Here is a 17,362-nt window from a genome sequence, read left to right on the forward strand (position 1 = left end):
CCTCCTGAGTGGATCATCAGCAAGGCATGGCTTCCCAGGTATTTAAACTTGTCAACACAGTAGGTCTTAGAAACCGTTCCCATAGTAACCTTCAGTCAAACAGGTTAGCTCAGGCTGTCACGTACAGGCATGATAGAAAAAGAAATGCTGGCCACTCTTGTTCAGGATGCCACCAAAAGGCGTAATATTAATTATTCGATAAGTAGACCAAAAGAGTGGTTATGGAACCATTTATGAACCATGGTGTTAGTGTCCTAAGAAGATATACCTGCTAAAATTTACATGTCCCTAAATATATAACTAAGATTATAACTAAGAAGGAAATGGCAACCCACTCCAGTATACTTGCCTGGAGAATCCCATGGACAGAGGACCCTGGTAGGTTACAGTACATGGGGTCGCAAAGAGTCGGACACGACTGAGAGACTTCACTTTTACTTTCAAATATATAACTAAGATTATATGTGTGTGCTTTTCTGGAGCCATTTTATCTGTAATTATTTGATGGGGAAAGTAATAAATTCCAGATTGTTGTTATTCAGTCACTAAATTATGTCTCTTTGCGGTCCCATGGACTACAGCGTGCCAGGCTCCTCTGTCCTCCACTCTCTCCTGAGGTTTGCTCAAACTCCTGTCCATTGAATTGGGATACTATCTAACCATTGCATCATCTGCTGCATCTCCCCCTGCCCTCAATCTTTCCTAGCATCAGTGTCTTTTCTAATGAGTCAGCTCTTCACATCAGGTGGCCCAAATATTGAAGTTTCAGCTTCAGCATCCGTCCTTCCAAATTCCAGGTAGTCTATTGTATTTTCAAACTAAACTTTCCCTTTTAGGTACACATGCACACACACACACACATACATGCATATGTATACACATATGTATGTATATATTATTTTTATATCTATGTAAATCTTAAATAAGACCATGATTCTATTCCTGTTGGTAATCTCCCAAGAAAGTAAAAATAAATCAAATTTACGTACTCCAAAGAGGGGTATGTAAAGAGAATCAAGGAGAAAATTAGGTCATAAATAATGTAACAACAATTAGCTATTGTTTTTGGAGGCCCTAAGTATCTGGTATTCAACTGGGTAATACACACATATAACCTTGTTTTCCCCCCCAAATCGGATCATAATAGGTTCTATCTTTTCCATAATTTATGAGAAGCAAAGCAAAGAAGGCTCAAAGAATTAAAATGAGAGATTATAACTCAATTGAGATTTGAACCCAGGTCAGCCTACCTCCAACATTTCTTTTTTATCTCCCAAACTGATTTTTTTCATGATGTCACACTTTTTTTTAGCATGTCTCAAGCATGACCTAGAGGAAAAAGTCATAGCTTGTGCTGAGGGAGCTCACCACCAATTAAGGCCAACCACGGGGCTTCCCTTGTGGCTCAGCTGGTAAGGAATCCACCTGCAGTGCAGGAGACCTGGGTTTGATCCCTGGGTTGGGAAGATCCCCTGGAGAAGGGAATGGCTACCCACTCCAGTATTCTGGCCTAGCGAATTCCATGGACTGTATTGTCCATGGGGGTCACAAAGAGTTGGACATGACTAAGTGACTTATTTTCACTAAAGGACAGGTAAGTGGCTTAAATGGTAGAGTCTACCTGCAATGCAGGGGACCTGCATTCAATCCCTGTCGGGAAGATCCCTTGGAGAAGGAAATGGCTACCCACTCCAGTACTCTTGCCGGGAGGATTCCATGACAGAGGAGCCTGTGGAGCTATAGTCCACGGGGTCACAAAGAGTCAGACACAACGGAGTGACTAACACTTTCACTTTTCATGAAAGTTAACATTTGGGAAATCTTTTTGGCTCCAGGATCTGACAGTAGGGGACTGTGGTAAAATAGTCGTAAGACTTCTAGTTCAAGCATTGCTTTGAGCAGCAGTTCCTCCACATAACAGTAGAGTAGCCTTAAGAAACTTTAATTTCTTTGTGCCTCAGTGTGTTCATCTGTGAAATGAAATAATAACTTAATGGAAGATCCTGAGGATCAAATGAGAAAATTTATTTGAAGCTTTTTATAAAATATAAAATTATTGTTACATATAAAACATAAAGTTGCTATTGTTGTTATCTTACATATTATATACAGTCTTAGCATATCTCTTCACTGTAAGTTTCTTTACACTTTAAAAAATGCCACATTGAATTCTTTCCTCAAATTAAATTAATGTGTTTGCTTTAATCTGCAAAATTAAGAGTTCCACAGAGCTTCTACCCCAAGTCCATATCAAGAGTCAGGAAATAATTCCTGCATTAATATATATAATAAAATGCCATTTTAGTCACTCATAAGCACACACACATGGCAACTTGCTAAGGAAATATTATCCATATTTATTTAAACTAATGTTTAATGGGTAAAAATTGACTTATCATTCTGCACTCTGGTTGGGCAGAGCAAACAGAGTAAGATTGAATGCTGAAAGTGCAAAGACAATCTATTTAATCAAAGACATAGCCAGTGCAACAAATTCAAGGGCTATAATCCAGTAGCCTATGGGCTGAGACTGGACTGCAAATGTTTCTTCTTTTTATTATTTTGGTATAGCACTTTTTATTTGTAACTAGTTTATTTACAATATAATCAATGTCCATGAACCCAGAAACTTATCACAACCCCAAAACAAAGCTAATCCAAACATTCTCATACACGTGTGCATTCATTTCTGCTGAGCATGTATCTAGAACCAGAATTCCTGGGTCATGTGTTATTTAAATATTCAGCTTTAGTAGATATTGCCAGTTTCCCAAAATGCTTAAGCTAATTTCCACTACTACCAGCAGAGAATGAAAATACCTCTTGGCCTGAATCGTTGTCAACACTTGCTTGTCTTTTAAATTTTAACTATCCTATGGGTATGTAGTTTGTCTTACTCTTTAACTCCTTAAAAGTTGTTTTGTGCTCTTATTACTTTATACTAGTAAAGGATGTGCCTTTTAAAATGTCACTAGTAACTTCTTGATGACCAAATCTAAAGGCTTTTCTTCCGTCCTTGCCCTTCATCTTTTAGCCACGTCTGACACCACTGACCACCACTTTCTTCTTGACACTGTATTCCTTCGACTTCCATGATATTGCATTATCCTAGAAGGTATATCTTTTTTTAATTGGAGAATAGTTGCTTTAAAATGTTGTGTTATGGAGAAGGAGGCAGGAGAGGGGATCGGGATGGGGAACACATGTAAATCCATGGCTGATTCATGTCAATGTATGGCAAAAACCACTACAATATTGTAATTAGCCTCCAACTAATAAAAATAAATGGGAAAATAAATAAATAATAGATATATAAGTAGGCACACGCATGTGTACACGTATTTTAAATAATATAAAGCATAAAAAAATAAAATGTTGTGTTAGTTTCTGGTATACACAACATGAATCAGCTATATGGATACATATATCCCCTTCCCTTTGAACAACCCTCCCTTCCCCTTCCCCTATTCCGCCCATCTAGGTCATCACAGAGCACTGAGCTGAGGTCCCTGTGCTATATAGCAGATTCCCACTAGTTATCTATTTTACACATGGTGGTATATTTATGTCATTAAAAAGCACTATTACAACAAAATAAAGATATACTGGCCAAAGAAAACGCATGTGTTTGCCCCTAGGCAAACATAAAATAAAGGGTATACTAGACTTTGGAATTATGGATAAAGATGTACTTTCTATTTATGATCGATTAGGTTTGACATAATACGTCTTTATCCACAATTCCAAAGTCCAGTATAACCTTTATTTTATGTTTGCCTAGAGGCAAGCAAATGTGTTTTCTTTGGCCCGTATATCTTTATCTTTGCTGTAATGGTGCTTTTTAATGATGCTTTACGACAATGCCTGTACCTCCCCATTTGCTAACCATTCCATCATTCAATCCTCTTGTACTTGACTGCTTCACACATTTATATTACCTGGCTGACATTTGAGTTTAGGCCCCTTTACCAAGTAAGAGGCCAAAGAAATGAGGGCTCTGTCTTATGAAGTCACAAAGACAGAAATGGCTGTATCTGAGCATGTTAAAACATGGAAGGCAGAATTGGTATGAATGTGGACTCAGGCACCTGCTTAGAACTGATATATTCCAACCACAAAGATACATTTAAGGCCCACATAAAGAAGTCTGGCAGTACAGAGCAGATTGTAAACATATTCACCCAGAAAGCCATTTTCAAGGACCTGCTGTTTGATGAGTGAATTAAGTCAGACAGAGAAGAAGAAATATCATATGACATCCTTTGTATGTGGAATCTACAAAGAAATGATACAAACGAACTTACAAAACAGAAAGAGACTCACAGACTTAGAGAATGAGCTTATGGTTGCCAGGGGGAAGGGATAGTTAGGGAGTTTAGGATCGACATATACACACTGCTATATTTAAAATGGATAGGCAACTAGGAGCTACCGTATAGTACAGGGAACTCTGCTCCATGTTATGTGGCAGCCTGGATAGGAGGGGAGTCTGGAGGAGAATGGATACATGTGTATGTATGGCTGAGTTGCTCTGCCATGCAGCTGAAACTATCGTAACACTGTTAATTGGCTCCAACACAACACAAAATAAAAAGCTTAAAGAAAAGAACCTGCTGTATGAGCTTTCTACTAGCATGTAATAAAAACTGTATAAATTAATGTTCTTTATTATAATATGGTCATCATCGTCGCCATTGTCACTGCTATGATTATTGGTCAGACACAATTCTAGGAAGGACAGTGTCACATAAGGCCCGTCTTTCTCTTTACTCGCAAATCGAATATATCCCCAATGTCTTGCACAATTCCTGATATATGCTGGTTGCTCAAAACATTTCTGAAGAATAATCAGAATAAATAATGGAAGATTAGGGAGAGGCCATCCTTAGCCTTTGAGACCAACATCCAAATTTCTGAAAGACAGGGGTGAATCCTTCTAAGAAGTTGTCAGGGCCGCTCTAGGACTCTGATCTTCCTGAAGGAAATAAAAGGAAAGCCTGTATGTGCTTAGTTGTGTCTGACTCTCTGAATCTATGGACTTTAGCTCGCCAGGCTCCTCTGTCCATGGGACTTCCCAAGCCAGAATACTGGAGTGGATCACCATTTCTTCCTCCAGGGAATCTTCCTGACCCAGGGATTGAACCCGCGTCCCCTGTGTCTCCTGAATTGCAGGTGGATTCTTTACCACTGCACCAAGACTATCTTGTTGGAAAAGGTTTCCCAGGAACCGGAGTTTCCCAGGAGTCTAAGTGGATGCATTACATAATGTCTGCAGAGAATTATGGTTCTAAGTGCTATATAAGCACCAGATACCATTGATATTACAATTTAAAAGAATTGAGCATTCCATCATTTCCTACGTGGTAACCTCAGCACAGCAGAATTGTTTAAGTGTTCCCTCTAAAATGCCCTCTGATCAGACTAATCATTGATTGGATTGCCAGCTGGTGCACTAGTAATTTTCTAGAAGTACGTCACACAGATGGGTCAACCTGGGCAGATGTGGTGCACTTGCTCGGAGACTGCGCAGGTCTTATGTGAACTGTTACAACATCCTCCTTACTGTCTCCTGGCCTTAGATAGGCCCAGTCAGACAATTCCTAACTATACTGGTCCATCCTCTTAACTATATCAGCCTTTCTAAACTGTTGTCTGTCTAATCTCATCACTTTTCTACATTAAAACCATTCACAATTTCTTTTGGGCTAAAATACATCCTGATTTCTTAACAAGGCACAAATTGTGCTATAGCTCTCCAGTCTCTCTTATGAGCATCCTACCACTGTCTAACTACTCCAGAGCACTGTGGCATCTCTTCCCACTTCTCCAGATGACTTTTCTGGCCGTTGTACCCCTGGGGAACTCCTAAGTAGCTTTCAAGCATCACTTTCACCCTGAAACCTTCCCTGATATCTATTCAGAGATACAGAATGGATTGCTGTCTTCTTTACACGTCTATAATACTGGACAATATTCTTCTTTCAAGATCTTTGGCTGCAAATTTTGGAAGTCCAGCTTTTAAACAACATAAGCTATAAGCTGGAATTTATTCATTCATGTCACCAAACTGCACAGTGGGTGGGCCTTATGATGACAGAGACTGGGGCGTTGGAACAAATCAGAAATTCTCCCCCAACAACTATCTTCAAGGGGCAGAAATTACAGACACTGACTTCCCCAGGTCTGCATCCACACACGCAAGAGACCAGAAGAGAAGGGCTCCTTCTCACTAATTCCAGTTAAAACATATCAGAGCAAGCATTTTGGTTGTCTGGCTTGGGCCACGTGTGTATCTCTGTAACTGTCTTCATGGGGAGGGGATAGGTACTATGATTCACCCAAACTGAGTCCTGGGGTGCTTTGACCTGGAAGTTGGGTACCATAGTCAGCAACCCCATCAGCATCCTTCCTGGCTTTATGATGAAGAAGAAGCAGTGATCCAGAGAAGAGGGTACAATCTAAGTAGGGATTTCAGATAGGCAGGAAAAACAGGTATCAACCAGTTTTTCAAAGTTTTTAACTAATGATTTTCAGCTGGGTTATAACTATGCACCTCTCCCTGGAGTCTGAGCTTCTGGAGTTTAAGTATCCTGTCTTACACACTTCTCTTTCACTAACACCTAGCACGCTAGCGCTATGCCTGACGTCACATTGGCAGTTAGCTCATGTTTGTCGTTGAATTAATAAATGCTATTTCTCCAAGGATCTGTGATTAAAACATCCAGGGAACATAATTGCTGAATTTGGCTGGGTTTTGAAGTTTGTTAAGTGACTATTTGCAGAACCTCTATAGTTTAAAGGTCATTGAATGGTTCAAGACATAACTAAAACACAACCTTTTTTTACAAACTCCAAAATTTTATACATATTCATAAAACTTAGAAAACAATGTCAAATTTCTTGAATCCATCAGTAGGGATATCTGCATTATATGGTCTTTAAAATGCAAGCAGTCAATAAGTTATCTATGATGTGACATTTTGAATTTGATGTGGTGGTGGAATGATATCCTGGGTTTTTTTTTTTTTATCTCCTGGTCTTTGTGTGAATGACTTTTATTTTCTTCATTAATTTGAAAGACATGCTAAAACAGAAAAAAATAGAACACCCAATGAATGAAAAGTTTATACCATGCAAGAGAATACCATCAGGAACATTCCAAGATATTCCTTTTTTTTTTTTTTTTTTTTGGTAACTTTTTGGGAAAATTTTAGTCCATGATGTTAATTACAACTTTAAAATTTTTTGAAGCTTGCATTTTCCTCTTTAATGGAATGGAATAATAATTATAAAATAGATGTCTCTATTTTGCTTAGTCAGTCATGGGTAATTATTTTTACCATCTTTATTGAGGTATAATTAACAGATACAAATTGTATATATTTAAAGTGTACAGTTTGATTTTGTAAAGTTTTATTTTTTTTTTTTCAAATTTCAGACAGTTTTAATATGGAAAAGAATGACGCCAATGCAATCAATATGTATCAGAACTCTATTCCTTTTATATAGGAGTATAGTTGATGAACACAATAATTTTTGAAATACAGCTAATATTAATTGATTTTACACTTATAGCACTTTTGTAAAAGCCATCTAACCCTTACAAAAATCCCATGAGTTACAGGAATTATCCTTATTTTACATATTAAGAAGCTACAGTTAAGAGATCCCTGGGAGTTCCCAAGTTCACAAGGGTAATACTCTGCCCAAAAAGAATAGAAATTCAGACCCTCTGATTCCAAGTCCATTGCTGTGTTCTTAAGGAAATTATTTAATCTCTCTGAGTAAAATAGGAATAATAACACTGATTTCCTTTTTAATTAGCTATTTACTTATTTATTTATTTTTGACTGCACTTGAGCTTTCTATACTTGCGGCAAGTGGGGGCTACTCTTTCCTGCGTTGCTTGGGGTTTTCATTGTGGTGGCTTCATTGGTTGCAGCTCACAGCTTCTAGAATGCAGGCTCAGTAGTTGTGGCACACAGGTTGAGTTGTTCCACAGCATGAGATCTTCCCAGGCCAGGGATCAAACCCTTGTTCCCTGCATTGGCAAGTGGATTTTTAACCACTGGACCACTAGGGAAGTACCAATAACACTTACTTCTAAAGATGGTTGTAAGGAATAAAAGGAAAATATACATATGTATGTATATACATATATATATCAGTTCAGTTCATTTGCTCAGTCATGTCCAACTCTTTACAACCCCATAGTCTGCAGCACACCAGGCTTCCCTGTCCATCAGCAACTCCCGGAGCTTGCTCAAACTCAAATCCATTGAGTTGCTAAGGCCATCCAACTCTCTCATCCTCTGTCGTCCCCTTCTCCTCCCGCCTTCAATCTTTCCCAGCACCAGGGTCTTTTGCAATGAGTCAGCTCTTCACATCAGGTGGGCAAAGTATTGGAGCTTCAGCTTCAGCATCACCCCTTCCAATGAACACCCAGGACTGATTTTCTTTAGGATGGACTGGTTGGATCTCCTTGCAGTCCAAGCGACTCTCAAGAGTCTTCTCCAGCACCACAGTTCAAAAGCATCAATTCTTGGGTGCTCAGCTTTCTTTATAGTCCAACTCTCATATCTATACATGACTACTGGAAAAACCATAGCTTTGACTATTTGGGCCTTTGTTGGCAAAGTAATGTCTCAACTTTTTAATATATATAATAATGCTCAGTGCAAAGCTTTGTCCAGATCAAGGGACAGAGAGACAGGTCAATGCACTACAGTTGCTACTTTTGTCGAGGATGCTAGAAGAGATTCTTGGACTTCTGATGGGTCCATACCTGTGGCCAGTTCACATCCTTATCCCATATCCCAGCGGATTCATCCCCCATTGTTTTTCTCCTCTTTAGTGCTGCCCACTCTATTTCCAGTAGCTTTTCTCTCCCAAGACTGGCTATAGAACAGGTAGCAGGCTCCTGGGCTCCCCTTCCTTGCTGAAGCCAAGCCCCCAGGCCCCGTTTTGCTGCCTCAAGCCAGGTACCTCTAGTTCAGGAAAAGAGAAATACCAAGGGGCACCAGAATGTGTGGATCCCAGACCTTGTTCTGACATCGACTATCTGCCTGACATTTGCACCACTGTTCTCTCAAGTGTGAAATGAGGGTGCTGGACCAGAGAAATTCCTATATTAAACTTTGTTCTGCAAAGGACACTTCAGTGAAAATATTTTTACTGTAGAGTCAAGCAATAGCATTACCAGTCTCAGAAGGAAAAAAAAAAAGTTTTAAACATCTTTCTAGCCACCAAATAAATCAGCATTGGCTTTGCCTAAGTGCACCAGATCCATTTTGATTATTTCTAACACTTCTTTCTGGCCCTGCTTCTCAGCAAGGATAGCATGCCTGCAGCATACATTCAGAATTTTCTCCTGAATATAGATTCCAGGAAAAGCTGGAGCAAAGAGGACAGAGAAGAAAGAAATAGCATAGATGACATTTCTTTTAGGCTCACTGCCTAGATCGCACTTGGCCTGCTGCCTTCTTCTCATTAGTTCCACTGACTGAATCTGATTAGCCCACCCTGATTTATTTTTGGCAACCTGGGAGCACATGGGCCAATGCTTATTTTCATGACTGATACAATCATCCTCAAAGCTGTTGTTAGCATTTGGAAGATTAGTTCCTTTCCCTGGAAGCTGTAACTGTCTACAAAGCATCATGACACATGAGACATATATTTCCTCAACACGCTACAAAATTGAGTTTATTTATTCTTCTTTTCGTTATCACAAACACTTCCAGTTTACTGGCTGTTAAAACATACAGCAAAGAATTCTTAGGAATTGCGTATTCCATGTCTGTAAACTTATTGTTTTCTGAATTAGTGAATCGGCTTCTGTAATCAATAATGTATAAAAACCAGATTTCAGGTCTATTGGATATTCAGTGCTTTCATTAGCCTCATGTTTCACCTGACCACTGGCAATGGAGAATGGGTCATGTTTTAGATTTGATCCCAAAAGTACAGAACTCAGTTTTAAAAATCTGCACATGTATCAGAGGATGAGGGACAAATGTGAACAAAGGGATCTGGGACTTTCCTGCTGGTCCAGTGGTTACAACTCCATGCTTCTGTTGCAGGGGGTGTGGATTCCATCCTTCATTACAGAACTAAAATCCCACGTGCTACAGGCTGTGACAAATATTTTTTTTAAAGCAAATCTGGGAGCTTCCCAGGTGGTGCTAGTGGTAAAGAACCTGCCTGCCAATACAAGAGACATAAGAGACCTGGATTTGACCCCTGGGTCAGGAAGATCCCCTGGAGGAGGACATGGCAACCCATTCCAGTATTCTTGCCTAGAGAATCCCATGGACTGTGGAGCCTGGTGGGCTATCGTCCATACCATCACAAAGAGTCGGACACGACTAAAGTGACTTAACACACAGGCACGCAAGTGACACTGTATTTATTGTTTGGAGTCCGTTTCACTAACATAAAATAAATATATTTTAAAAATAAATCAAATCTTCACTGACAATCCCATATTAAAGAAATTTTCGCAGGCCTATTCAGGTCACAAACCACTTGGCATATGCCATATACTGGTCTTAGAGCTGGAGACACAGCTAGAAATAAGATGCAATCTCTGCCCTGGAGGACTTACAGACTAGTGTGGTAGGGATGGTATGAACACTATTAAGTCTATTAAATGTTAACATAGAATTAAACTTCTCTTAATGGCCAGATAGTCTTTATAAGTGGTGCTAAGTCGCTTCCATCATGTCTGACTCTGCGACCCTATGGACTGTAGCCCACCAGGCTCTTCTGTCCATGGGATTCTCCAGGCAACAATACTGAAGTGGGTTGCCATGCCCTTCTCCAATTCTTTATAAGTACCAGGACCTTTAAAAACTAGGTTTCTTTAAAAAAATTAAATGAGAAGGAAAAAATCAGTATATTTTTACATCTTCTTTTAAAAGATTGATGTATCACGTGCTCGATTTGGCTGCTGACACTATGCGAGGTACCAAAATCAATAAGCAGATTAATTCTAAGAGGAGCAGGCTCCCATATAGTTAATGTAATCAGCATTTCTTTCATTCATTTTACAAATGCTTATCAGCTATACACTGTGCGCCAGTCTCAATGTTAGGAAAATAAGTCAAGAGGAGAAGACAAAGAGATGTGGAATGATCAAGCTAGATAGTTGTGTAGATCAGTGGTTAAGAATCTGAACTATATGTGTGACCGGGATCAATCTTTCTGGATCTCAGTTTTCTCAGCTACAAGCCGAGATTGAAAATAATAATATCTGTCTCCTGAGATCCCTCTGAATTTTAAATGTAATGAGTATGTTTATAGCTTGCCTACCTTGGTACCTGGATGCTTGTAAGTCCTTGACAAGTTTCAGCAATTTTTCTGTCCCACTTTCATGGAAGAAAAACCTGATGCTCAGAGCAATGAAATAATTTGTCTGGGACATCACACACACCCAGAAGGAAAAGTGAAACAGAACAGCAAGTGTTACAAAGTTCACAAGTCTTGTCAAGATCAGAGAACCGAAGTAGGAGTCTGCCTATGGAGTATGGGAAAGAATCAGGAAGGAATATTTAAACCAACTACACAAATGATTTTTCAAATACTGTTCATAGACATTTACCTGGGGACTTGGAGCAAAGTTTTCAGTGCATTAACTGCTGACTTTTCTATCAATGCCCACAGCTTTTCAGTCCGGTCACCTCTTCAAAGAGCATCATGGTTTCTTTTAATGAGGACCAGCTAAAATTTAAAGAGAAGGATTATAAGGTTTCTCAGCCCTGATTTTTTTTTAGTTGTCAGAACTGGCAGGTGAGATGTCAAGGAGAAAATAACTGCGTTGAAACATTCTTCTAGAATTTTCCTAGGACTACAGCAGGACTGCTCCCTCCCAAGTAAAACGGTGCTTCTTCAAACCAGATAGCTTTTTCAACAAAGGTGAAACCAAGGACTTCTCTGAAAGTTGAGTGCCAAGATGATTTTCATTCATTTCTTTTTACACGGTTCCTTGATGTTTTTATTTTGTGTTTACTACATGGCACAATCCGTGAATTGGAAGTAGCTTTTCAATCCAGAAGAATGCTAAAAGTAAAAAAGCCTGAGAAGATCAATAGCCATAAAAGGGCTAATATTCCTCTTTTTGATTTTCTGCATATAGTAAAATACCTGTGTAACCTTCTTTCAGGAAGCAATGTTTGTCACAACATTAATTTGGGGGAAATTATCTCAGTATAATTTTAATGAATATAATCTGAAACTTGACCTCCACTTTCTGTTTGTCTGTTTTCTTAAACAGGATGCTACCACATTCCACGTAACTGTCCGAGATGATAATAGCATCGCTGTCTCTTTAGAAGCTTCAGACATCATGAGTCCATCATCTGTGTATGTTGTGAAGATAACTGGTGAATCAAAAAATTACTTCTTCGAGTTTGAGGAATTCAACAGTACTTTGCCTCCTCCCGTTATTTTTAAGGCCAATTATCATGGTCTATATTATATAATCACTCTGGTAGTGGTAAATGGAAATGTGGTTACCAAGCCATCCAGATCAATCACTGTGTTAACAAGTAAGCATCATATGTAATATGATCCTCTGTGTTTCTTTGTTGGGTATATTCCCTTGTAGTTCTCACAGAGTCAGTCCAGGACAGCAAGATCAACTGCCTTCAAATCAAGTGACAAGGTTCAAAGTTCTGCTTCACTTTGCATATAGTTTCTCACAGAAGTTGATCACATTTTATTGTAAACTTCTGTTTAAAAAAATGTGTTTTAAACAAAAAAGCCAACCTCAATAGTGTATTTTGAGATTGGATGGCCATTTTAGATTCATGATTAGACCATGTAATTTGCTATTATATAATTTAATAGTATGATCATAATTAAGTATTTTTTTCCCCTAGAACATATATTCTTATGTTAAGCAACTTGCTTTTTGAAGTAAAGAATTTATACTCATATTTAGCTGGCTCAAATTCCAATTACACATTTTTAGCTGAGAGAGAATAAAAGATATCATTATCAGTTACTTTTTCCCACCTCAGCCTGAAAATAGCCTATGTTTCCAGTGCCCAAGAGAAAAGCTGAGAAAAAAAAAATGTCATTGACATCTTAACCTTTAGTAGTGCCTGCCTTAAGAGGTCATGCTGATATTAGAAGTTTTTGGAAGTGGTTTTATCTATATATTTTCACTTTACTCTCTGGCTTTAATACCTAATCTCAAAGTAAAATTCAATTCTACTGTGTAAGTTGAGGTGGTTGTTTAGTCGCTAAGTTGTGTTGTGGACTGTAGCCCACTGGGCTCCTCTGTCCGTGGGATATCCCGGGCAAGAATGCTGGAGTGGCTTGCCATTTCCTCCTCTCGGGGATATTCCCAACCCAGGATGGAGCCTGAGTCTCCTGCATTGATAGGCGAAGTCTTTACCGCAGAGCCACCAGAGAAGCCCCATAAACTGAGGTATAGATGAAAACTGTTATCTATCAGTTCACTGTTTGCGACCCCATGGACTGCAGCATGCCAGGCCTCTCTGTCCATCACCAACCATTATCTATAAGATGGCGGAGTTTATCACTTAAGCAATGTAATGTCTAAGCAAAGTTCCTTCTGTTCATTGTTCCCCAGTGCAAATTTTCCAGTGACTGCAACCTTTTAATTGCCATCTGAAAGTGATCTTTCTGGCCACAGTTAAGGAAAAGGACATAGTGATATTTACACTGGGGTAAAAAGAAAGAGAAACACCAAGAAGCAAGAATGCAGAATCAAGCTAGAGGACCCATTTCTAACCTGTCTGTCAAAAATTAATTAAAGTTTCCCTTGGCAGAATACCAGGAACAGTACTGAGTTCTAAAAATTAGGAATGGCACAGACCCAAGACCTTCAAGGTTTAAAGATATAATGAACAAATCTATAACCTCACTGAATCAAAGAATGGACCTCCCTGGTGAAATACTATCTTAAGCTTCAGAAATAGTGAATTAGGAGCTAATAGAGCCAGGCAGCAGATCTAGGTACATAATACCTCTAATATAACTCCTTGAAATCAGAAGCCCTCTGCTTTACTCATCTTCATAATGTCAAAGGAACATCTAGCTAACCCTTATGCTTAATTGGTGATCAATAAATATTAATTCAATTTAGTTAAGCAAGTAACAGGAAAAAGAGCCGGGGGAAAAAGGGCTAAGACACAGAGAAAAATAAAGCTGTAATGACTTTTTTCGGCCCGACACTCAATAACATGAGCTCAGCCATGCTGGATTAGACAAAGCTGGAAAAGTCAGCTTTTAGTTAATGGTTCACAAAGAAATTTAAGTAAGGAAATGGTGAAAGACTTCTGAAATATCTTGTTGATATTTTAGCACATGAAGTAAGTTCTAGTCCACGTATCTTCTATTTTCTTTTGTGATTTTATTCTTTGATATGTGGGCTGGGGGTGTGTTGTTGACTACCCGAAAACTGGGCAATTTTACAGAGAACTTTTTGTTGATCTAAGTAAAGGCTGTTGTGGTCAGAGACCATTGTTTCTGTTCAGTCACCACGTCGTGTCTGACTCTTTGAGACCCCATGAACTGCAGCATGCCAGCTTCCCTGTCCTTCACTATCTCCTGGAGTTTGCTCAAACTCATGTCCACTGAGTCACTGATGCCATCCAACTATCTCGTCCTCTGTTTCCACTTTTCCTACTGCCCTCAGCATCACAGTCTTTTCCCAGCATCGAGATCTTTTTCAATGAATCAGCTCTTTGCATCAAGTGGCCAAAATTGAACTTCAGCTTCAGCATCAGTCCTTCCAATGAATATTCAGGGTTGATTTCCTTTAGGACTAATTGGTTTGATCGCCTTGCAGTCCAAGGGATTCTCAAGAGTCTTCTCCAGCTCCATAGTTTGAAAGCATGAGTTCTTCGGTGCTTAGCCTTCTTTATAATCCAACCATCATATCCTTTTATGACTATTGGAAAAACCATAGCTTTGACTATATGGACTTTTGTCAGCAAAATGATGTCTCTGCTTTTTGTCTAAGTTTGTATGTAGTAGCTTTTCTTCCAAGGAGCAAGCGTCTTTTGATTTTGTGGCTGTGGTCACTGTCTGCAGTGATTTTGGAGCCTAAGAAAATAAAATCTGTCAGTTTCCACTTTTTCTCCATCTACTTGACGTGAAGTGATGGGACCAGATGCCATGATCTTAGTTTTTTTGAATGTCGTGTTTTAAGCCAGCATTTTCACTCTCCTCTTTCACCCTCATCAAGAGGCTCTTTAGTTCCTCTTCGCTTATGCAAATTCAATCGAAAGGCCTATCTTGTTATGCATTCTGTGAGCACTGGTTGAGTGATGTTTTAATAAACGTCAGTTTAGGTCAAGTTGGTTGTTCAAGTCTTCTATATCCTTAATGATTTGCTTTCAACTTGTTCTAACGGTGATTGACAGAGAATGTGGATTTATTTCACCTTTCACTTCTTTTAATTTATGCATTATCTATTTTCAAGCTCTGTTGTTATGTTGTTAGGTGCAAATACTTTTAGAATTACCAAGTCTTCTTGATGGGTTGACCCTTATCTGTATGCAATGTCCCCCTTTATACCTGATCAAATGATTTGTGTTGAAGTCTATTTTGTCTGATATTAATATAGACATTTTAGTTTTCTTTAAGTATTTTCATAGTATACTTGTTTCGTCTTTATACTTTAACTTACTTACATCTTTATAGGTAAATAGGTTTCTTTTAAGCAGCATACAGTTGGATCTGCTTTTTCCCCCAATCTGAAAATCTGTCTTTTAATTGGAGTGTTTAGACTAGCACTAGCAATTATCACATATGTAATATTAAAATTTCTGCTAGACACATTAAGAAATTTTCTGAAAAGGTGAAATAAATTTTAATAACATAGTTTACTTAACCAGTTACATTCAAAATATTATTGTTTTAGCATGTCAACTTAAAAAAAATATGCAAAACCTAAAAGTTGAGAGTTAAGTTTTGTTCAGGGGACATACTGAGAACGTCAAGCTCCGGAGGCAGCATCTCAAGTAACCCGGAGAAAACTGCTCCAAGGAGGCAAGTGGGGAGCTAGGATATATAGGAGTTCTGCAACAAAGGGGAGATAGTAGGAACAGCCAATTGTTAATAAAAGAAAATAAAGTATCTCAAGGAATGTAGCCATCTTCTATGTATGGGAGGGACTTCCCGGAAAATGCTAGTGGAAAGAATCCACCTGCCAGTGTCGGAATTGCAAGAGCTGTGGGTTCGATCCCTGGGTTGGGAAGATCCCCTGGAGTAGGAAATGGCAACCCACTCCAATGTTCTTGCCTGAAGAATCCCATGGACAGAGGAGGCTGGCAGGCTATGGTCCATGGGGTCACAAAGAGTCAGACACGACTGAGCATAAATGCACACACACTGCCTGTATGAATCAGGAAAGTGTTAGTTCCTTTCTTCTCTCCTGCCTTAATGGCGCTCCTTCTTTCTGCCATGCCCTACTAAAGGTAAAAGAGTTGCTGTGCCCCCACTGGTGTCCCAGAGGGGCTCATTTTTGGAATTTAGTTCATTTGGTTGCCTTGCAATCTCATCTCTCTGATAAACTCAAGAAAAATTATGTCTCATGTGTTATTTGGCTTTTTCTTCTCACTGTTAGATGTCGAGGGATAATATTGAATTGCAGTTTTCTACACCCTTAAGTGAAAGAGGAAACTTGCATTGATATCTAAAGAGTAAAAATTAATTAATGATGGTTTATTGTCTCTCACCTTCTATTCCATTTTCAAATACTTAATTACATCATCCCAGTTTTGAAAGCAGTAATAGTTTGGGGCTATAGGAACTGGGTTTTTTGGTACAAATATTTCTGGGACATTAGTGATATTTGGATTTCAGCTTCCTCTTTTAAAAAAGAGAGGGTTAAAATACAGGACAACTAAGATTACTTTTGAGCTCTAAAATCACCATTATTTATCAGCTAATGATGTATTTTTCCCATCTTTATTTTTCTAAGGGGAAGGTTTCTTGAAAGTTTACAAAACATTTGTAGGATCTGCTCCCATAGCTGACAAGTTGAGAATAAAAGGGTACATTTGTTGCAGTCATTTATTGTGTGTTAGATCTTTGTCTTCATGAAATAAGCAATGACAAAGCAATTGGCCCTAGGGCAGTCCTTTGATATTTCTCTACAGTTGTTCTGAGTCTGGCACTCTCGGAGAAAGCTGAGGAACATAGCAAAGAATAAATTCAGCACAAACAAGTCATTTGGCCAGTTCAAGAGTTTCATAACCCTTAGGCTCTGACATCTGATTAATATTAAACTGTTTGAGAACCTTCAGCATTTCATGGGCACATTAGAAAGAAGGAGTAGTTTCTCAGGAGATAAAATAATACATGAAAACAGCTTCTTAGAAAG

General features: G+C 38.8%; 1 protein-coding gene across 1 annotated transcript in view; it reads left to right on the forward strand.

Annotated features, from left to right (window-relative positions):
* PTPRO (protein tyrosine phosphatase receptor type O) overlaps nucleotides 1–17,362 on the forward strand; it is a 255,206-nt gene that overhangs the window by 129,368 nt on the left and 108,476 nt on the right. Inside the window, exon 2 of the mRNA XM_061125072.1 lies at nucleotides 12,275–12,548. Within this exon, the coding sequence (XP_060981055.1) occupies nucleotides 12,275–12,548 (274 nt within the window). The remainder of the gene's footprint in view (nucleotides 1–12,274; nucleotides 12,549–17,362) is intronic.

This window comes from Dama dama, chromosome 22 (assembly GCF_033118175.1).
Source record: "Dama dama isolate Ldn47 chromosome 22, ASM3311817v1, whole genome shotgun sequence".
Lineage (NCBI taxonomy): Eukaryota > Metazoa > Chordata > Mammalia > Artiodactyla > Cervidae > Dama > Dama dama.